The sequence below is a fragment of the Coloeus monedula genome (assembly GCF_965178545.1).
Source record: "Coloeus monedula genome assembly, chromosome: 6".
NCBI lineage: Eukaryota > Metazoa > Chordata > Aves > Passeriformes > Corvidae > Coloeus > Coloeus monedula.
Genome location: NC_138786.1, coordinates 41,519,938 through 41,541,842, shown reverse-complemented (window position 1 = coordinate 41,541,842; position 21,905 = coordinate 41,519,938). Strand labels below are relative to the sequence as shown.

Genomic DNA, 21,905 nt, shown 5'->3' with positions numbered 1-21,905 from the left:
GAGCATGGCAGAGAGGAAAGCAAGCAACTGTGACTCCAGCCAGCTTGATGTTTCTCCCATATGCAGGAGGATGTTGCTGATCACAGGTTACTGGTGTCCAAATATTATTTCTCTTCTCCTGTCTCTGTTCCATGCTGCCTAGAAAGTGGATGCTCATCCCAGGAATGTAAACTCTGCCCAAGGCCTCTGAGGAAATAGCTTCAGACCAGGAACAGGACTGCACTCGGCAATTAAGGGCTTGTCTCCCCAGCCACACAGCTCCTGGGGGGAGAGCCCTTTGCTCCAGTGCCAGAGGCTGGCCTTGTGTCTGAGAGGTGGCCCCAAGGGACCTTCCTGCAAGGACAGGCATGAGGCCCTGTGTGGTCACGGTCTTTGCAATAACAGGATTCTCTCTGTCCAGTGAGCTGGCAGCAGCTGCTGCTCAGGGCGGCCTGTGCTCTGGGATGGGAGGAAATGCTCTCTTCACCCCCATCTCACAGCCATCCCTGGGGAAGTGGGGAGGGGGTCTCCTTGGCCCAGGAGGGTCTGTAGGGTGGCAGAGAGAGAGCACAGGCATGCTCCAGTCACCACATTAAGGATGTTACCTGCTCTTTGCTGCCCAGCCAGGAGCAAGAGTATGAACAGGCACTGAGCACTGCCACAGCAGCCCCCGGCAGCTGCTGAGTAGGTGCTGTGCCGCTGAGTGATGAACTGCAGCACACCCGCTCCGCGGTGGGGCTGGGATTTGTGTGCTTATCTCTGCAGCATCTCCATGCTAATTTGCCATGCCTTGCTCCAGCAGCTTTGTCACACACTCCGTAGTACCAATACCTAGAAGCTCCTGATAGAGCCCAGCTCCTGCTGATGCCTGAGTCACTGTCACTTGCATGGCCCAACGGGGCTGAAGACAGGCAGCTGGCATGTCCTGCATCCCCTGGGGACAGATCCCACAGGGTTGGGAGCAGGCCACTGGCATCCTCATGCCACAGGGACAGACCTCACACAGTGTTGGGTAGGGAAGCCCTGAAGCAGCCTCCTCACACTCCCAGGAGGACAGAAACGTGAATCCTGGCACGGACACAGAGCCCGTTATTTCCCTGGGACCTGCCTCCCACGGGGGATCGTGTTGCCTGTTGGCATCTCATCACACCTCCCATAGTTCCATCTTTCCTGGCCTCTGGGGCTTAAAAATAGAACAGAAAAGGCCACAGAGCTCCTTTGGGTTGGCAGCAGGGTTTGACCCCAGACCTGCTGTGCCCCCTCCCCTTCTGAGCTGCAGACCAGAACGGGGATGCTGTCCTTGAGGCAAGGGGGGCTGGAAACCCTCTGATGGGTGCAACGGCAGGGGCTGATGGAACAGGCACGGGGCAGCTTGAGGGGGAAGGGGGTAGGTGGACAGTCATGGGATGTCTGAGGGGGGGAATCAGTAGGGGAATGGAGAGGATGGGTGGGAAAGGGGCTGTTGTATGGGTGCAGGGGAGCCGAGTGGGCACAGAATGGCTGGATGGGCGTGGGGCAGCGAAAACAGCAAGCCGAGAAGCCCACCACAGCCCCGGTGGTTCCCGCCGGCCGGGGATTCACCGGGCACGGGCCGGTGAATAGAAGCGCCGGGGCAGCCCGATGGAGAAATGGCCGGAGGCGGTGCGGGGGCGCTGGAGGAGGGGGCTCCGCTGTGTCCGGGAGCACCGGCCATCCCCGCAGCCGCCGGGGCCGGGCACCTGCTCCCGCCCCGCGGCGGGGCCGGGGCGGAGCAGCGGCGGGGCGGTGGCGGTGAAATACGGCGGCGGAGCGGGGCGCGCTCCCATGGCCCGGCGGCGGCGGAGGCGGCACGGCGGGGCCGGTGGCCCGGCGGCGAGGCGACATGCCGGGAGCGGCACGTCGGTAGTGGCGGCGCCGAGTCGGTGCCGGGGAGGCGGGAGCGGCGATGCGGCTGCTCGGCGCCTTCCTGCGGTTGCTGGTGGCCGGGACGCTGGGGGCACCGCCCGCCCCGGTGAGAGCCGAGGGGTGGAAGGGGGGTCGGAGCGGGGGTAGCCCCGTCTCCCGGTGCCGCTGCCCGGGGTGGCCGGGACAGCTCCTCCCGGCGCTGGGTGGGGGGCGGCGACAGGTCGCCCTGTGCCGCCCCGCCAGCGCTTGCCTTTCCCTCCCTGCAGGCCCTAGAGGAGCGGGGGACTGCCAGCACGGAGTCGCCCGGTGAGTTGGCAGGGGGCGGCTGCCGGTGCCCCGGCTGGGAGGGGGCAGCAACCCAGGGAAGGCTTTGCGCAAGGCCGGGGCGCGCTCGGTAGCGCCCGGCGCTGTGTTACCTCCGGAGCCCCGCAGTGACAACCGGGGAGACAGCGGGGAGCTGTGCCGAGGCTCCGAGCAACCTGATTCCCCCAGCCCGCCTGGCGCATCGGGCACCGCCGCGGGCCGGAGCGGAGCGCAGCCCTATCCCTAGACTGCCGCCCCTCCGGTGCCAGCGTGCGGGGTCCCGGGTGGGAGCACTCCTCTCCAGCTCTGCCTGCTGGAAAGCCGCAGGGGACGGCTGTCTGGCCGAGGGGGGTTCGAGGAGTGGGTGAGCCCCTTCGCGGCGCGGCCAGGGATGAGCAGAGTGCCTGGGCGGGAGACGGAGCTGGCGGATAGAGGGAGAAAGTGCCTATCGGGGTGGCTGTGTGAGCCCCTGAGCAGTGATGTGCACAGTAGGGTGACGGACTTACTGGGAACACGAGGGGGTCCCTTGCGTCCCTGTGCCCTGTGGTGGCTGCGGGACCCCACCGCAGCTGCTGCACCTGCCCCGGCAGCGGCCCGGCTGGGCTCTGCCTCTCTGGGCGCCTCCTTATAGTCCCTGTCCCTGTCTCTTGCAGTCCTGACCTTTCGGGAGATCTGGAATCGTAGCTTCTGCCGGCCTCTGGAGCAGCTAGTGGACGTCATTACCGAGTTCCCCAACGAGGTGGAGTACATTTTCAGACCCTCCTGCGTCTCCCTGCAGCGCTGTGGAGGCTGTTGTGGGGACGAGGGTCTCCGCTGCGTCCCCGTGGAGACAAGCACGGTCACCATGCAGGTACGTGCTGCTGCTGCGGGGCCGTGGCTGTGCCAGAGAGGTGGTGGGCTGCTCACCAAGCGCCGGGAAGGTGAACTTGCAGCTTTGCATCCTCTAGACATTGTAGCAGTGTGGCTAGCAAGGGAGAGGAGTCACAACTGCTCAAATGCATGCCAGGCCAGTAGGGTCCCTCTGCCTGCTCTCTCGGCTTGCCCCTGAGGCCAGGTGTCACCCCTGGTGGTACTGGCCTTACTCCCTGCTTCCCGGACTTCCCTCTGTGTGGTCTCTCTTGCTCATTGCTGTCATCTTTCGGACCTTCCCTGTCCTGTGGAGGGGCTGGGGGGGTGTTCCAGTTGCCCACGACTGCCTGCTGGGACAAAGTAGGTACTGCCCTTGAATCAAAGGGAGGAGTGAGGCTCTTCTGTATCAGGTGATGCTTGGGGTGATGCTGACAGTGAATGCCCCCACGCTGGGGCATGGTGAGCATGAAAGGTTGAGCCAAATGTGTTTTCAGTCGCCACTGTGTGAGCTGGGAGATGTGGGGTGGGAGAACCTGGGCCGTTGGACTCTTCCCCATGTTTCAGGCAGCAGTTGTCCTCACACTGCAGCCCTTGCATTGAGCTGCCAGAGATCAACTTATTTGATCAACCTGCTGATGCTGCAGGGACCAGGGAAAAGCTCTGCTTTGTCATGGATGATGGACTAGGGAGTGCCTGCAATAAATCACCAGTGATTTTGGTCTCTCCAGAGTTGAAAGTGTGTTGGAAGGCAGGATGGCATTTTCCAAAAGCTCTTGGCTGAGGTGGATTAAAAGCCTGGCATGAACAGGAGGCAGCTCCCCAAGCACAGGTCTCCCTGTATGGGAGGGATCCTGCTGCTGTGTACAGGGTGGCAATGCCAGACACTTCTGCAGGGGCTAGTGTGGATCACCAACGATGAACATACTCTGTAAGGCCTTTGGATGTCCAACCTGAACTTCAGGCTGGGCTGTGGAGTGACATGTGACAGGGCAAATCCTGTACCCCTGGACTGGGGAGGCACTGTGGTACCGACTCCAGTCAATTCCAACTCAGTGCTGTAGAAAAGGGGTCCAGGAGGAGGCATCAGCAATGGGATTGGTCTGGAAAATATGACTGGGGGGATATTTCTGTCAGAGAAGGGAGATGTGCAAAGGGGTCAAATATGTGAAAGCTCTCCAGAAAGGCAGAGGCTGAAAAATCTTTTCTAAGGCTGGGAAATCCCAAGACCATGGGACTTAAATTAAAGCCCTGAAGACATGGGGCAGCATCAGCCGGGGCAGCTGGGCCTGGCCAGTGCTGCCTACGTGTGGAGGTGGAATCTCTGTTGTTGGAGGTCCTGAGGAACAGGTTAGACATGCGTCTTCCCAAGAGGCTGGGGTGGCAAGGCAGTGGCGCAGGAGCCCTTCCAGCCCCCTCCTGCTGCTGCCTGGGAAGTAACCTTTGCTCCTCTTTCAGCTCCTGAAGATAAAGCCAAACGGGGAGGCACCCTATGTGGAGATGGCGTTCACCGAGCACAAGCAGTGCGAGTGCAGGTAGGGACTCCTGGGCTCCAGCAAGAGTAACCCTGCCAGATCACCCTGTGTGTGGAACAGGGATGCCCTGTAGGCACCCTGACTGTGCTGGGACCCCTTCTTGCTGTCTTTGCACTAAGGTTTGATGGTGCTTATAGCCCTTGTTCAGCTGGAGGCTGCACCACATCTGTACCTGCTCCCCACAGCCAAGGGGGTGTGTGGCATTGTGAAGACGGGTCAGGCACCATGCACCATCTGCAGGGCTGTGCTCCCCATCCCTGCAGCTGCCTTGGCATGCCTGGCATATGCTCCTTTAGCCAGAGAATCTGCCTGTGGGTAGTGAAGGAAGGCTGGTGGCTCTGAGGCAGGTGTTTGGTGTGTGACAGCATGTCCAAGGTGGTGGCTCCGTGGGGATCTCCGTGGCTTAGCATGCCTGAGTGTGACTGTGGCCCGAAGAGAAAGCTCGACAGCTGGGTCTTGGGCAACCATTTAAGGGAAGCTGCCCCATAAAGACCTGGGAAGCAGAGGTTTACATCCAAGCCAACAAATGAAAGCTTAAAACATGCAGTGCCAACCTGGCCCGGATATGCAGAGCTGGCCTGGAATGGATGTCCAGCACCAACCTGCCACAGACTTCTAGCACCTAGTCAGCCCCTTGGGGTGCTCACCATGTCCCAAAAGTGGTGAATGCCTGGGCAAGATGGGGCCTGTGCAGTGCTGTGGGAGCAGGACTGCAATGCTGTGGGAGCAGCTCCAGTGCTGCCTGCGGCTGGTCCTTGCAGTAGACTCCAGCATTGCCTGCATGAGGGGTCCTGGTAATCACTCTTCGTCATGCTGCAAGGGTGATTTAGTATTGCGAAAACTGGGGGATGAGTGTGCTGCTGGGCAGCCAGTAGACATGATCCTTGCCTGGAAGAAGATCCTGAGGATCCCTGGATTGGTATTCCCCTACAGCTGTATGAGCAGCTGTACTGGAGCAGACCCAGCTCCACACTGTCTCTGTCTGGAGCATCTGTCAGTGGATGCAGAAGGGGGAGTGGGAAGAAGCAGATGTGTTACTTGCCTCCTTCTCTGCTTCCAGCTATTTTCCATGCAGGGAATTTCCTAATCCTTTTGTGGTTTCCCTACCTATGGTAACTCCCAGGGGATCTCCAATGAGCATGTGTGCAGGCTGCCTTCTGCAGCAGTTTTTGGCTTCTTTCTAAACCGCTTTCCACACCTGTACATCGCTCTCTTTTGTAGTTTAGTGCAGGCGTGGTAATGTCCTGGCTGTGACCCCTGTGGGGGGGGTGTGTCATGGCTGAGAGCCACTGCTGAGACTTTGCAGCAGATCCCCCATGTTTGTTACCCAGGATGTTGCATCTTGTTTAATTACAAGCTCTGTCACAGAGAGCAGCTAAGACTGAACTTGCCCTCCCCAGCCTCATTGACAAAATGCCATATCCCCAGGGTTGTCACCCAAGCTGACCAGCCCCTTTACTGTCTCTGCCTTCTCTCAGCCTGCTGCAATCAGCTCCTGACTGAGGGGTTAATAAGGTCAAGAGAAGAGATATTGGGTCTGCTTTAGACATGAATGATAACAGGTAGATTGGGCTGTGCACTGGGGCATGTCAATGGACCACCTCCTGCAGCCCAACATGCAGCACTGCCCAATAACCACTTCACTCTGTCTTTTTCCCACTCTGCAGGCCTCGGCAGGACCTGATGAGGTTGGGAAGGTAAGTGAAATCAGGGGCATTGTTACTGACTGGGATGTGGGTCTCATCTCCCACACATCAGCACTTCTTGTGGTACTTTCTTTTTGAAGGAGGAGGTCCAAGGGCCGAGGTAAGAGAAGACAAGACAAGAAGGGACGGAAAGACTGTGAACTGTAAGTGAGCAGGGGCAGGTATGGGTGGTGTCTTCTGGGTTAATTTCCTGGGGATGAGAGTCTTCATTAAGCATTTAGATCTTTACTGACACTGTAAGAAGTGAAGGGTTTGTGCAGAGCAGACACAGAAGAAAGCAGGAGGGGACAGTGGGTGGCTGTGGGGAAACACACCTTTTACTGAAGACTCAGTAGGTACTTGGTAGTCTCCAGGCTCAGCAGCTCAAAGCTGGGCAGAATGGGGATGGATGGGCTGGATGACTTGATGGTGCTTAGCTCTATTGCCATCACAGACCATGCTGGGTTTCCTGGATCCATGAATTTCCAGTTTCAGCCTCCTCTTGCTGCCAGCTGCTGTCCTTACTGCTGCCCTTGACTGATTGTTGTTTGGGTTACTCTACTCTTTCCGTTCTTTATCTCACTTTCTCAAACTGCTTGCTGTAACAGCACAGGCTGGACTCATTGTGGGCACTTTTGAGGTAGGACACCTGTGGCTAGCACTTTCCTCCTAGCATTTCCCTCTTTTGTCTGGAGCCTGCTGTAGGGGGCTCAGCCTGCACCAGCCCCACCGCCCTCACTCCTCCCCATGAAGAGGCTGCCTGCAGTCCCTGCCCCTGCAGTTCCGTGTCAGAGGGACCAGGCACAAAGAAGGGGATCCAGGGCAGGGCAGGTGAGCCTGGAGGTCCAAGTGTCCCTTCCATCCTGGCAGTGCTCACCCCGTGCCATGCTCTCTTTGCAGATGTGGCACACCACGCAGGTAGCCTCTGCCCTGCCCCCAGCCTCGCTCCTGCCACCTGGGTTTGAGCCAGCTGCCTTTCCCCCAACATAGGGGGCTTGTGGATCCATGTCCCTCCAAGCTGCAGTGGGGAGCAGGACTCCGGCACGGAAGAGCTGACTGTACTCTTGGTTGGCCCTGGTGGGAACACAGCCTGGAACCAAGGACTCCCTTGCCCCATCTGCCCCACTGGCACCAAGAAAAAAGGACTCGTGACCAGGCCTGGGGCTGAAGATGAGGAGCTCAAGCAGTGTGTTGGTGTTTGAGGACATCCTGGGGGCAGTGAGGAGCAGAGCGGGTGGATGTGCTGCTGGAACCAGCTGGGGAGGACAGCATGATGTGGGAGTGGAGGTGGCTCACAGGGCTGCACCTGCAAAACCTCTCTGTCCTGCCAGCACTCTGCAGCTGGGGAGGAAGGAAATCTGGGGCAGGCAAGGCTGTAGGGCTGCATCCGTCCCAGCTTTGGCACAGGGCAGCCCAGGCAGGTGCCAGGGAGCTTGCCTGGGAAGCTATTCTGGTGGGGAACAGAAGGGAACTGGGCTCCTCGTGTATTCACAGCCACATCCCAGCTTTGCCTTGCTCAATAAAAGCTGGTCAGACATGGGAGCTGGCAGCTCCTGTCTGCTTTCCAGCAACTGCAGGCAGGGAACTTCTCCATGGGCACCGACTCAGGCTGGAGGAGGGCAGTAACCCAGAGCATGTTCCCATCACCAATCCTCCAGCACCCAAGGGACTGCCCTTGGTGTGATGCTGGAGACGGGCAACCAGCAGGTTGCTTCCTGGGCTGGGGGCTATCCATGTGCTGGAGGTCAGGTGGGTACTGGGAGACCCTTGGGGGAACTGCCCTTCCCCTCTGCACCACAGTGTGGGACTGGTACCTCTCCCTGTTCACCATCCCCATCCTGTTCTCACCCCAGTCCAAATGTCTGGCTCAGTGTCCTGTCCTCCCTGGCAGGGCTGATGCAAAGTTTAGGGCAGTGGAGGGTAGGCTGCCCATGGACCTTCCCACTCAGGAAACGCCCCACCAGGGGTCATTTACCTGACGTCGGGACAGGCTGGCCTGGGGCTCCCATCCCTTACTGGGAATACCCTCAGGATATAAGGAGCTGGTGCCCTCATCAAGGTGGCTGTGGGTACTGCTGTTTCCTGCTTTCCTCACTCAGCCAACTCTCTGCCTGGGTTCAGGGGGAAGCCACGGCCCCCATTTTTCCATGCTTTAAGCACTTCTCCAGGACTCTTCCTGTCCTCCTCATCCTGCTGCAGGGGGTCTGGGGTTGCCTGCCAAATGCATCCCATGCTGGTCTGTGCAAGCCATATCCTGGAGCAGTGTGTATAGCTGGAAACCCTAGGGTAGAGTTGGGCACTCACATGTTTGTGGGGCACCCCTGGCACTGGGTTAAAACAAAATCAAGGGTCATTCTTGAAAGCTTCAAACAAAAGACTGAAGGGCAAGATCTGCAAATGCCTCAAGGTTACCCTTAAATGATGGAACCTGTGGTTTATCCTGCTTTGAGGAGCAAGGTGGAGCCTAACGTAGCAGGAGTTGGGGTCTGAGGCGGCTCCTTCCCACATCCAACAGGGCTGCCTGTAACGGGTTACATTGCAACTCTCTAAGCCATAATGCTGGTGTTGTCTGAGGCTGGCACAAGGAGATGGGCACAGGGCAGATCCCTGTCAGGGAAAGCTGGCGGTGGGTGTTGAGGTGATGTGAACCTCCATACTGCCACCATGTAGCAGGGAATGGACCAGGTGACTTGCACCTGTGCAGCTGGGCATATCCTTCAGGAGCTTGCTGGATCCCTTTTGGATCCCATTTCCAGTTCTGGCATCCACAGTATCCTGGAGCACAGCCTACATGGGCTTTGCCTTGAAAATGGCCCATGAAGTTCCTCCTTCACTACCTCATGGATGAGGGGAACTCTCTGCTCCCCTTCCCACATCACTCAGAGTCTGTGTGGAACATGTGGTGTCCTGTCCTGGTCCACACAGGCTTTCCCTATCACTGTGTGTCATTTCTGCCTGGCTGGTTGTGCTCTGAGGCCAAGGAGAACCATGTGCAGCACTTGAGGATGTATGTGATGGTTTCTGCATTGTTTTTAATACCCCAGTAGTGTTAAACCTTTAAAAAAGGACGTTACATGAATCCAAGTATGTTAATTAATAAAAGTAAGTTTATCAAGACTGATGATTAGGATTAAACCAAATTCAAACACACGAACACACAGTGGCTTTTCCAAACAATTCCTGGTGTCTGGTGTCATCTCTTTGGCGGCTGCCTGGCACTGAGATATTCCAGGCAGCTCTGCCCATCAGATGTGGCAGGGCCAGGCATCTGCCTTGCACAGCCCCCATCTGTTGCTTCTTGCCCTGCATCACCTGAGCTGCCTGGGTAGTGTGTGTGGCCTTGTCCCCTGCTCCTCTTGTGGCATGGGGTGTTGGACAGCAGGAATGTGGGTGCTGGGAGGGATGTGGCTGTCCCACTGCAGCAGTGATGAGCAGAATAGTTGGGGCAGGGCAGGAGCAGGGGAAAGTATCACACAAGAGGTTTGGGAGCTGCATCTCCAGCTGTCAGGGCTCCCTCCAGCTCCATGGAGGTAAGAGGAACCCAGTGAGCCCTAGCATGAAGTTACTGTGACTACTGCAGGCATCACATGCCCAACGGAAGTGTTAACTCCATTCCCTATCCCTGCCAGAGGGGAGGGTGGCAGGGACTTGAGCAGGACATCACACCCAATGGAGGTTTGAGGGTGGGGACTGCTGCTCTGAAGGGGAGAGCAGGGCTCCTGGCTTCAGGGCCTGTGTCTAACACCCATGTTTCCTCTCAAGGGGACCAACCACTGTCCCCACTGCCTGTCCCTGCTCTGTGTGCTCCCAGTTGTAGCTTTTTTATACCACTAGCTGCTGGCAGCCTTCCTTGGGCACAGCAGATGTGTGAGCACTCTGGCAAGGTCAGCTTCATCTGCAGAACCCCATACCCCCAGGCACTGCAGAGTAGGGCTGTAGGAGGAAACTGGTGCCCTTGTAAAGGGACCCTGACAGACCCCAGCTCCAAAGCCAGCAGCATTCTCCATGGACAGGCAGAAAACCTGCTCCAGCCCCAGTGCCCCCAAATCCCTCATCCTGTCCCTACCGGTGTACCTCTTGCAGACAGGCAGCTGTCCCACAGGAGCATCACACCACTGGGTTATCAGCATTCCTGGGCTCCCTGTGTCTTCCAGCCTTACAGGGCAAAGGTTTGTTTAATAAGGCTTTATGAGCCAGAGCTGCAGTAAGATGGTTTAGGAGGATAGTTATAGGGAGACAAAACATAAAGCGGCCTTACACACCAGGAACAAAATATTACGTTTTTTGGGAAGTAACTGAAGGTGAAGTGGAGATTGGCTCAGAGATGTGGCATTGTAGCTGATGAAGCCCTAACATTAAACCATCACTGGTTACCTCTGGTCTCCCTGATTGCAGCATGCCATCAGATGCCACCCACAGCCTCTCACAGCCATGCCGGTGCAGGTCTCCCACGCCTCCATGCAAATAAAGAAGCACTGAGGTCCTAACTTCTCGATTGTGACTTACAAGTCTTTGGCATCCTCACAAAGTTTGACATAATCCTGCCTGCTGCAGCCAGTGATCTTTGCAGTTTCAGCATATTTTAAGCTTTTGCCAGCTCTCAAGCGTCAATTTTAGCCTGTGAGAAAAAAGGCAGCTCTCACTCTTCTCCCTGTTATTTGTGCGGGTTTTCCTTTGGCAGTTCCCACTTCCCAACAAGGACCACAAGCTCTTCAACAGGTTAATCTAAAAGTAATCCCCCAAATTGAATGTCCTCAGTCCATCACTGACATACAAACTTGGAAGCCCATAGGTAAAGGCAGTTGTGCCTCAGAGCTGGTACAAATCTTCCTCCCTTGCAAGGCTTTTCCTCACAGAAATATCCCTGGGGTACTTCCTGCTGATGCCTTTGGCTCACTCTCTTCTGTCCACTTCAGAGGTGTTTGATGACGAACTTAATCAAGTTTTGTATCCTCCCAGCAACTCCTCTTCACACATCTCTCTGCCACCACCACCCCGATAGCTAAAACACTCTACAGATACATTGTGCTGCATTTGTAGTTTACCTGTCCTCTCTGTCCTCTTCAGACCCACACAGATCTGCTGAAGTCAGGCAGGTGAGTTGTGCCAGCAGCACCCCTGCGGTCATCCCTGACTGCTTCATTTCTTGCCTGCTCAGACTTTTCACTTGAAGGACGAGCCTCCAGGCTCTGGTGGGAATTAAAAGGCCCCAGAGACTGTGGGGTATAAATGGACCAGGCAGAAAAAAATGGTCTCTGTTAGGAAGAGGTTGAAAAAGGAACCTGGGAGCATTTTGAGGAGAAACCCAAGAAGCAAGCACCCATATCATATTTGGGCAGGGAGTTGTCTCACGAAGCAGATGGCTTTGCTTCCTCCTAGACCTGCCCCCTGAGGCACAGTTAATACTTTCATACTCCCAAAGAAATGGCCTTTGTAAGAGAGAGAGTATTTGGTTGCTGGATGCTGAGCTGAGCTGTGGGCACAGGCTCTACTGTCCTGTTCTGTTGCTGACAGACTGGGCTGTGCAAAAGAGCTGCCCAAGGGACCTGAGCCTGGGGAGATCCCCTGCAAGTGTGTGCAGTAACCACAGGTATGAAGTAACCACAGGTCAGCCACAAATGGGTGCCCTCTCTGCCAGTCCCACAGCAAGTACCAGCTCCAGCAGGGGCTGAACACAGTGAGCAACCAGGCTGGTGTGGCTGTGATGGCACAGCACAGGGCCAGCTCCTGACAAAATTAAAACCCCAATCTTAGGATCATTTCTTGTTGCAATGGGACATGCCCATAGGCTAGCAAGGGATGGACAAAGATGCAGGGGCCTCCGTCTTCCCAAACAATCCTAGCACAGTTTTTCTAAGGGTATCCCTTAGATTTCATTCCAGCCCTTCTGCCTTTGCAGGTCCCCTACCATGCCTGTGGTTAGGCAGTTGTTTAATCTGGGACCAACCATCGCACAGACACAGCAAACCAGCAGGACAGTTGGCAGCAACCAGCTCACTCCTGGTTCAACAAATCTCCTTCGCTAATAACTGTAGTGATCTAGCAGGCCCTGCAAGGACTCCTGGCCTTCCAAGAAAAAGCCAGGCCAGGAGGGCAGGAATACATGTTTCTAGGATAAGCCAAAGACTGATATTTTCCACATGCAAAGCATTTGTTAAGCACCATCTGGGATCTCGACTATGCTGTTACTTTACTGCACCTTAATGCATTTGTGCTGATGTTCCCTCTGCTGTACATTTGGAATAAAACCCAATTCGTAAAACCCTATGAGTCTGCAAGAGCTGGTGGAAGGGTTGGCTGAGAGCCCAGTGTCAGGGCCAACGGCACCCACTTGAGAGATGAAATCGGGAAGAGCCACAGGCATCCTGGGCTGGCCATGATGAAGTGGCAAGACACCCACCACCTTAACTGTGGCAGTGGGGAGCTGCTGGAATGGGTGCACCTGTCGGGTGGCCGGCAGAGAAAAAGGCTAATTAAAACACAGCTAATTATGCGTTGTGGGAGGAAGAAAACACGGCGGCAAAAGCAGCATTTAATGAAAGGGAGCTTGGTTAATTAAGGGCAATTAATGGTGAATAAGGATGACAGTAAAGCAAGTGGAGCGACGGGCGCTCACCGCGCATTAACCGAGCGATGGAGCGCCTGCCTCGGGCGGGGGTGGGACCCCGGCGGGGGGACCCGGGCACGGACCCCGCGGGGGGCGATGGTGATGATGGTGATGATGATGATGGTGATGATGATGATCTCATCCGCGGCCAATCAGCGCCGCCCGCCCCTGCCGCGCCCCTGCCGCCCCGCCCGGCGGCGCCGGGGGATGCTGGCGCCCGCGCTGCCCAGGTGCGGGGCCGTGGGGGCGGCGGGGGCGTGGGGCCGGGGGCCGTGTTGGCGGGGCCGTGCCGGTAAGCGAAGGGGCCGGGGCGTGTGTCGCTCCCCGGCGGACCCCGCAGCCCCGCTCCCGGTGTCCCGGCGGCGCGGGGCGGCGGCGCGGGGCCATGAGCCGGGCGGAGGCCGAGCCCTGCTCCCGGGCGCTGGCGCAGGCCCGCGTCTACCTGGGGCAGCTGCGGGGCCGCGTCGGCCCGGCGGGGCCCGAGGGCGGCGGGCGCCGGGACTACCTGGTGGAGGCGGCGCGGCAGCTGCGGCTGGCGCTGGAGCGGGACGTCAGCGAGGACTACGAGGAGGCCTTCAACCACTACCAGAACGGCGTGGACGTGCTGCTCCGCGGCGTGCAGGGTGTGTGCGGCCTCCCGGGGGCAGAGGACCGGGGCATCCCTCCGGGGACGCCAGCCAGGGGACCGGGGTATTCATATCGGGAGTCCCCTGGGGGGCCAAGGTATCCCTACAGAGAGAATGACAAGAGGAGGGGGAAATCCCTCTAGGGATTGTGGTGAGGGCACTGGGGCGTCTGTCCAGGGAGTGCATTCCTACCGGGAGAAGGGTGAGGGGGCTGGGGCATCCGCCTGGGGGCTGTGGCCAGTCCTCCGGGACCGTGCCAGGCCCCTCACACCCACCCTTTGCTCCGACCGCAGTTGACCCCAACAAGGAGCGTCGGGAGGCCGTGAAGCGGAAGATCACCCAGTACCTGCGGCGCGCCGAGGAAATCTTCAATTGCCACCTGCAGCGGGCGGGCGGGGGCAGCAGCACCGCCACGGTGAGGGGCCGGCGTGGGGCCGCGTGGGCGGCCTGGCAGCGGTTCTGTGGCGCTGGCAAACGGGGGTGGGGGTGTGGACACGCAGGTAAAGCAGCCCCAGTGGGCCTCCTTGTCTGTCTGCCAGATGCCACACTTAAGATGGTGTAGAGAAAACGGCAGGTGCATCAAGCTGCAGAGTGTCCTGGCCTGCCAGTGGCTGCAAGGGAGCTGGCAGCTCTTCGCCCTGCCTGGATCAAGGAGCTGAGGTGGGCCCACGTTGCCGAGGGTGCTTCTAGGATGCCGCCCTCCAAAGCGTGTGTGCTTAGCTTGCTGCCACCATACCACAGTGGGTATGGACATTTTTGTGGAGACTGAAGCCACTGCAGGGAACCACCCTGTTAAATGTTAAAAATGTCCTATTCCCTGTCATCATTCCCATCTGTATGGAAACCAAAAACAATGGCTGCTTTCTGTATTGTGGGAAGGAGGTAGTTAAAGAAGGGAGAAGAGGGCGAGGTAGGGTGAGGTCAGAGCCTAGTGGGAAGAATACAGGGAGAAAGACAACTACCTTCCACACAGATCCCCTTAGTGTTGAAACAGTCCAGGTCTAGCTACAAATTTTGGTGTGATTTTTTACCTCTGCTGCAAGTGCAAACTTTCCCTAAAAAATGTAGAAATCCAGGGGGTGGCCAAGAAAATGGTCCAGCTGATGTTAGAAATGAACCATGGAGTGTTGACCAGCTAGGCAGTATTGCTGCCCGCTCTGGAAAATGCGGGGACTTTTTCCACACACTGTAATGGACAGCAGCATTTCTAGGTCCTTCATCCTCTTCTCTTATCACCTTGCAGGGCTACAGCAGCCTGCGCTTCCGGCCAATCAGGACACTGAGCTCGGCAGTGGAGAACCTGAGACGGTGTAAGGTCGTGGGAGTGATTGATAAGGTAATGACTTGACCTGGAGATGGGGGATGAGGCTGGGGCTGGACCAAAGGGAGTATAAGCTGGAGGGTTCTAGCAGTTGGAATGGGGGTGCCAGCCCTCAGCACATCCATCAAGCAACATTGGGGCATCCATCCATACCATTCCCACCCAGAAAAATTCACAGGAGAGGACTCAAGACCCCTTAAGGAGTTATTTGGGAAATCTGTTAATGTCCCCATTACTTCTTCTTACCAGAGCTCCCAAGATACTTACAGGCAGGTTTATGCATCTGGTTCTTTCCCACATATGGGATTGTGCTTGATGCCCAGGTGCCATGATGGTGGGCTCCTGTGGATAATCTAGGCTTCAGCAGAAGCTGAGCTATCTGGATGAATAAACTAATTAGAAGTTCATTATCTTGGAGTGAAGATGCCAGACTTACTGTATCCACACACGCACTGCACATTTCTCTCCACTGATGTTCACACATCTCAGTTTGTCAGGACTGATGTGATCCTCCTGTCCTGTGAGGCCCAGGTTTGAGCCCAGCGCCCCCCAGCCCAGAAAGAGCACTGTGAAACCCTTGAGTGTGGAGGAAGCAAAACTGGAATGGGAGCCACCTCTTGGTTTAATTAATTTTCTGCTGCTTGGCTGCATGGCTATCTCCTTGCCAATAACCTGTGTTTTGTCTTTCAAGACTAGGGGTCTGAGCCCCACCAAACTCTTCCAGTTGGGTGGGAGCTTGTTTCAGTTCCAGAGCTGAGTCCCTTGGGTCATTCCTGTAGGCTGTGTGTTGGGTCACCGCTTCTGACCAGTACTGTGTATACTGTCCCAGGTGCAGATTGTCCAGGATCCAGCCACTGGTGAGACCTTTATACTCAAGGTGGGTGTTTTCAGTTTCGTCTGCCTGCTTCTCCCTCTCGGGCTGGGGCCACCTTGTCCAAGCAGAGGAACAAAAACCAGCAGCTCTTAGAGGCTGGATGATGTTCATGGTTCAAAAACCTTCTTTTGGCTGCCTCAGCCATCCTCTGTGATCAGCAGGGAAGTGGTTCTCCTTGGTCATCCATTTCTCTTGACTTGTAACGCTTCAAGCCCATGTTAGTCTGGGTCAACCTCTGAAACAGGTTGTGGGTGAGGTGTGCTCAGCACAAGTCCTAGAGTATTTTTCAGTGCCCTTGGAACTAACAATGAAGGGCTTCAGTAACTGGACAAGGAGGATCTGGCAGGAGAGGGAGAAGCAGCATTTCCAGGGGAAGCAGAGAAAGGGCTGGGATGGTAGGTTCCTGCCTGAAGGGAGCTGAGCGGTTACAGAGGAGTCACTGCTTGACCAGCTGTGCCCTCTGGGCCCCACAGTGCAGATGGGGAGTGCCCTACCTTGGCAGAGCTTTGCAGAGCACTGCTTTATCACAGCTGGGTGCTGGGGACTGGCAGACTCCGTATGAGCTGCAGGATTGAACAGATGGGGAGCTCCATTGCAGCTGACAAGGGAGCAGCCATGGGGCTTGGCAGAAGGCACACTCCCTTCTGGCTGGCCTCCAGCCCTGCCAGGTGCTAGGCTGCACGGAGTCCAGGTCCCCACCTGTAACACCCAAGTTACATCCAAGGACACACAAGTCCTGCTGTAACACCCATCTACCTGTACCTCCTCAGAGCCTCCCCAAATCCCACGTTGAGACCCGTGAGCGACAGACCATCATCCCTCATGGGGTCCCCTTCATGGTCAAGCTGTTGTGCTACTATGTGAGTGAGGACTCCATCTTCCTCCATCTGGAGCACGTGCAGGGTGAGTGAGGACAGCCTTGCCTCCCATCTGTGAAGCATCCTGATTTATCCCTAACCATCCTTCCTTTAAAATCTGAAATGTTTCTCCTACTGTTTTTGGACTGTTTTTTATAGTGATAGTGTAAGCTGTCTTCTTCATAGAAGGGTGGTGGGTACCAGGGCTTGGACACTCTGTGGACAGAGCTGCTCAGCTGTGAATTCCAGGAGTTTGATAAGAACTGACTGGGGATGTAACCTAGAAATGGGCCTATGGGGACCTACAAGGAAAAGAGGTTGTGTGTGTGTGGGTGTTATATGGAAACCAGCCTTAGTCTTTAGAGAGATGAGCCACTGGGCCTCATGGGAGGGAGCGGTGATGCCTTTAGGTAATGATGTGATCCACCATCTTGAAAAGGAAAACCTCTTCATTTTACTGGCATTGACCATAACAGGAAGGTGATGGAGAAGGAAAATGAAATGAAGTAGTTCGCTTGAATGTTGTAGAACAAAACAATCTTCTGACAAGACATTTATAAAGCATTTTTTTGTTTACAAAAGGTCACACTGGATTTTGAGATCATATCAAAGAGAGGAGATGGAATATCAGGGCGTAAGGGGCAGTGAGCGTACTGGGATTTGGGTACAACAAGGAGGCATCCTTGAGGCTTGTCCCAGATCCTGGTGAAGAAGTATGACAAGGTGGAGGCTTGTCCCAAGGAGCTTATTTACTCTCTGCTGGTTGAATGGATGTATAGGGAACAGCGGCTGGAGTCCAGTAATGACAAATGGAGGCTAAGGTGTGTTGGAGAACAGGCTCTACTCCTTGGGCATTGCTATAGAATAAGTTTGCAGAAAGCAGCCAACACTTAATGTAGTGAGGCTGGGAAGGCCTGATAGCATGCTGTGGGCTCCAGAGCTTGCTGCACTGGCTCACTGCTGACCCATGGGCTCGTGCCATGCTCTGGGAGCTCTCTGGCATCTCTGTCACACAGGAAGGAAAGGCTTTCAGAGGAAAGTGGGGGTGGCAGTGGGATCAGGAGCATCTGTAAATATGTGGCTTGTCTGTGATATGGAGGTGGCAGAGCTGGGATCAAGAAGACTGTGCAGAATGGGGAGAGGGCTGCCAAAGGAGGAGAGAATGGGACTTTGGTGTGCCAGGTCCTGGGGAAGGTGTGGCATTGGGCATGGTGTGCCTGTAGGGCAGGAGTGTATTCTGCATGGACTTGAGCTTTGCTGCTGGGGACATAAATGATGCTCAATCACATCCCCACTAACCTGGGCCTGAATGGGCCATGTCCACAGTGGGGGAACCATGGATACTTTCTGCCTTATCTCTTGTTCTCTTTCTGCTTTCCAGGGGAGACACTGTGGTCTCACCTCCGCTCTAAGTACTGTGTCCAGCAGGACTCTGCATATTCAAACACCATGCAAGCCCTCAGGGACCATGACACAGAGGATGGTGTGGGAAACTCCCAGAGTGGCAGCCAACTATCCATCTTCCCTGTTTGGATAGGCAGTGGCCTCCCAGGCTCTGTGAACTACCGGGTATTGGGAAACACTGATGCCTCACTCCCTCAGGAGCAGTCCCCTGACCCCACAGACTCTGGCTCAGGGAACCACTGCCAGCTTCTCCTGGCTCCTGCCAGCAGCATGAGGGCTGCACACGGAGGACAGGATCTAAGTGTGACACAGACTGTGTCTGGTGTTGTGGACCATTTTCCAGCAGTGTCAGCCAAATGTCCTGGCCACCTTGCCAGCCAGGGCCTGGTTGTCTACCCACGGAATGATCTAACCAGTGGCACAGGCTGCATATCAGAGAGAACAGCCTCCCAACAAGGCCCCAGGCTTCCTCAGGGGCTTGTCCCTGTACCAAAGACTGTGAGAGGGGGCCAGCCAGGGGCAGGGCAACTGCCAACTCAGAAAGTGTCTGAGGCCTCCCAGGCTCAGCCCCTCCTGACCCTCGGTGAGAGGCAGCTTCCTGCAGGAGCTGCCTTGTCCAGCTCTGGCAAACCGTCTGTGCCTGACTCAGCTGTGTGGGAGCCCTCGTGGGGAGCAAGCCAGACCTGTGGCCAGCTCAGCAAACAGCCACCATCAGGACAATGCAGGGCTTTGGCTTCCCATGGGCACAACCGGAGAGCGTGGGCTGTAAAGGAAGAGCAGGTGCAGCTGTGGGCAGCAGAAATCCTCCTGGCCTTAGAGGGACTTCACCAACAGGGTATATTTTGCCGGGATCTCAACCCCAGGAACCTGCTGCTTGATGTAGCTGGTAGGTAATACCCCATACTGCTGCCCCAAGGAGAAGGAAATTGGTCTCTCAGCTGAGAGACTGCTGCTTGCCCCATTTCCAGAAAATGTGGACTTTCTTGAGGTTACTTTAAGGGGGGGGTGGGAGTCTGGGAAGGTTTGGATATTTCTGAAATTGGAAGTGTGATCTCACTTAGGTTTTCCAAGTAGTTATTACAAGAAATGGCTCTGCAGCCGGAGCATCAAGGGCCATAGCCACAGAAATGCATTGCCCCTGCTCCCACATGGGGGTTGGCTGCCTGGGAAATCCCAGCATGGGGAAGCTGGGACCAACTGAACTGTGCCTGAGGTTAGGGGGACTAGTGGGTTAGTTTTCCCCTACTTATAGTAACTGCCTGCTGGGGGTGTTCTGGAGCTGTCCCATCCCTCTGAGCCATGGACATTGCTGTCAGTGCAAGTCCCTGCTCAGCTAGCAACATCTGGGATGAATTGGAGAGCTACAAATTGCTTAAGAAAATGAAAATGCAGAGTTTTACAAGGTGAAAGCTAACCTTCTCCCCCCTTCCCCTTTAAAATCTACTTCTTTCCTCACCACAGCCTGCACTGAGATCTGTGAGCTTGGAGCCCACCTAAGCAGGCTCACCAGCTCTGAGTGCCTGTCGGGCACCTCGGGCAAGCACTGGGAGGCCAGCGGGGGGATGTGTGGTGCCAGGGGATGCTCAGTGCCTCTGTGTTCAGGGTGGGACAGGGGCCCAGTGTCTGACGTTCCCAGTGGCAGGGATATGGCTTGGCTTCACGCTATAACCAAAGTCCCTGACCTCCCTGCTTTTGACTCTGGTGCTGCTCTGCAGGTCATGTCCGTCTCACCTTCTTTGGCCAGTGGACAGAGGTGGAGCCCCAATACTGCAGCCAGGCACGGGAAGAGCTCTACAGTGCTCCAGGTAAGGGATGTGTCCCCTGGCTTCTCCAGCTCTCTGCCCAGTGGCACCAATTGGAGAGAAAGGAATTCTGCAGGCAGTGAGATGTGCCCAGCACAATGTGACCACTGGTGCTTGCTGCCTCCAGCCCTAACCCCTCTCTGTCTCTTTCTGCAGAAGTGGGGGGGATCATGGAGCCCACTGAAGCAGCTGACTGCTGGAGCTTTGGCTCTCTCTTGTATGAGTTGCTGACAGGAGTGGTAAGAGGCTGAGGAGCTGTGCAAGGAGGACAGGGGAGGAGGAGGCTCAAGGGCTGCCTGCTGTGTAGGGCTGGGAGGGTGCCTTGCCCTGCTGGCACCTCAGTTCTTGGCCATGTTGCTTTAGATGTGTGATTCCCAGTGCCTGTGTATGGTCTCTATGTGTTAAGGGCCCTGGCTTTTAAATCCTGCTGTGTAGGGCTGGGGTTATGTGGCAATGAAGACTCAACAGGGTGCTCCTACCCTCCTTGGTGCCTCTGCTTACCATCACCCTCTGCTTCCTGCAGCCACTCTCCCAAAACCATCCATCAGGGATTCAGCCTCACACCCAGCTGCATCTGCCAGAGGGCCTCAGCCTGGCTGCTACATCACTGCTCACCGAGGTGAGGGGCTTGGGTCGATGGGAGGGAGAATGGGACTAGAGGCTGGGGAAATGCAGAGTCCAGCCTGGGTACCTTTTCCAGTGTCCCCATCTTCCCATCCTCCTGTCCCATTGCTTTTCTCTGCAGCTCCTGCAGTACAATCCAAAACAGCGCTTGGGCTCTGGAGGAGGTGGCATAGCAAAGCTGAAGTCTCACTCTTTCTTCAGCACAGTCCCGTGGAACAAGCTGGTGGGCTAAGCAGGCTGTCCTTCCCCCGGGGAGCTGGGCCCTGGGCTGCTTCCCTGGCACTTGTGACCCCAGGTGGCACTGGCAAGTCTGCCTGCTGGGGAAGGTTTGCCTCAAGGGCTGTCCCGAGGTGGGGCACACGAGGTTTTGCAGCCTTACATGTTCTTCTGTCTCTGCTTCTGTTTGTTGGCATCTCCAAAGAGGAGGCAGCAGGCTGGGCCAGGCTGTCTTCTCCTCCAGGTCCTCCCTGGTGGCAAAAGGAACCTGGGTGCCCAACCCCAGGAAGTGGTGGCGTTCCCCTTCTTGGGGCATCCCTTCCTCAGCTCAGCACCTTGCCCTGGAATGCTCTCCCTGTGTTTTTTATCTCTGCTGCTCCCACAGTGGCCCCCTGCTCTGTTACTTTTTGTGGCTTTCAAATGCAGCCCCTCCGGGCCCTGCTGGCTGGAGCCCAAGCCCGGGGTCTCTGCCCCTCCCTGACTGCATGTATGTGTGTGGGTCATCCCTTGCTGTGGTGTTGAGACAACAAGGAGCCCTCTGCTCTTCTCTCCCTCGCCCTCTGAAAAAAATAAATTACTCCATATCGCTTGGAGAAGTGTCCTTTTGTTTCTGAGCTGCACCAGCCAGGTGTAGGCCAAGCATGCTCAGTGATGGCGAGCCCCAAACCTGTTTCTGAAACCTGTCTGGGAGCCCTTGGTTGGTGGCACCCCCAGCCATCAGCAGCCAAAACCCAGAAGGTGGCACTGAGTGCCTGGCCTTTTGCCCTTCTGCTCCTGCCTGCCTCACAGCCTCTCAGGGCTGCACAGCTGTATGGCTGCAGCTCAGACGTGGGAGAAATGCACCGAGTGCCTAGGTTTTCTTCCACCCTTTTGGCATTGTTACTTGTGGCTCCAGCCTTGCATGCCTGGGTGCTCCTTTCCTCTGGCAGGACAGCAGCCCTCACTGCCATGCTTTGGGCATGGTCATGCCTGGTAGACCAGTGAGGATTGAAAGGGGTGAACTCTGACAGCCAGCACAGAGGGAAGGAGGCCGAGTGTACACACATTCAGGATCAAAGAAAAAGCAGCACAAGCACATGTGTCTGCTGCCAGCCCAAGGCAGAGGCTGCCATGCTCAGCTGTGCAAGTCAAAGCCTCAGGCTGGAGGATGAGCACGAAGTGGCAGCGGTGCAGTTCTGACCCCCCTCTCCCAGCACTCCCTCACACTGCTCACTTATGTTCCTTAGTAAGGAATTACTGCTACCAGTACCACGTCTCTGTGGCTAGCTGGTTCCAGCTCCCGCTTGCCCGCAGCAGCAAGAAGACACCCTCCCTGGCAGCAGCAGCAGCAGGAGCGCTCGTC

At 56.3% G+C, this 21,905-nt stretch overlaps 2 protein-coding genes across 2 annotated transcripts; both read left to right on the top strand.

Moving 5' to 3' along the window:
* Positions 1–1,843: 1,843 nt before the first annotated feature.
* On the top strand, positions 1,844–9,187 carry PGF (placental growth factor). Its single transcript, XM_082284546.1, has 7 exons — positions 1,844–1,969; positions 2,130–2,169; positions 2,820–3,016; positions 4,471–4,547; positions 6,215–6,244; positions 6,334–6,396; positions 7,133–9,187. The coding sequence occupies exons 1-7, from the start codon at positions 1,904–1,906 to the stop codon at positions 7,152–7,154; spliced, it is 495 nt and encodes a 164-aa protein (XP_082140672.1). The 5' UTR covers positions 1,844–1,903; the 3' UTR covers positions 7,155–9,187.
* Positions 9,188–13,224: 4,037 nt separating this feature from the next.
* RPS6KL1 (ribosomal protein S6 kinase like 1) lies at positions 13,225–20,961 on the top strand (the record flags this gene model as incomplete). Its single annotated transcript, XM_082284128.1, has 10 exons — positions 13,225–13,462; positions 13,759–13,880; positions 14,709–14,801; positions 15,616–15,663; positions 16,431–16,563; positions 17,899–18,807; positions 19,637–19,726; positions 19,880–19,962; positions 20,247–20,342; positions 20,469–20,961. The coding sequence occupies 10 exons, from the start codon at positions 13,225–13,227 to the stop codon at positions 20,577–20,579; spliced, it is 1,923 nt and encodes a 640-aa protein (XP_082140254.1). The 3' UTR covers positions 20,580–20,961.
* Between the last annotated feature and the right edge of the window lie 944 nt (positions 20,962–21,905).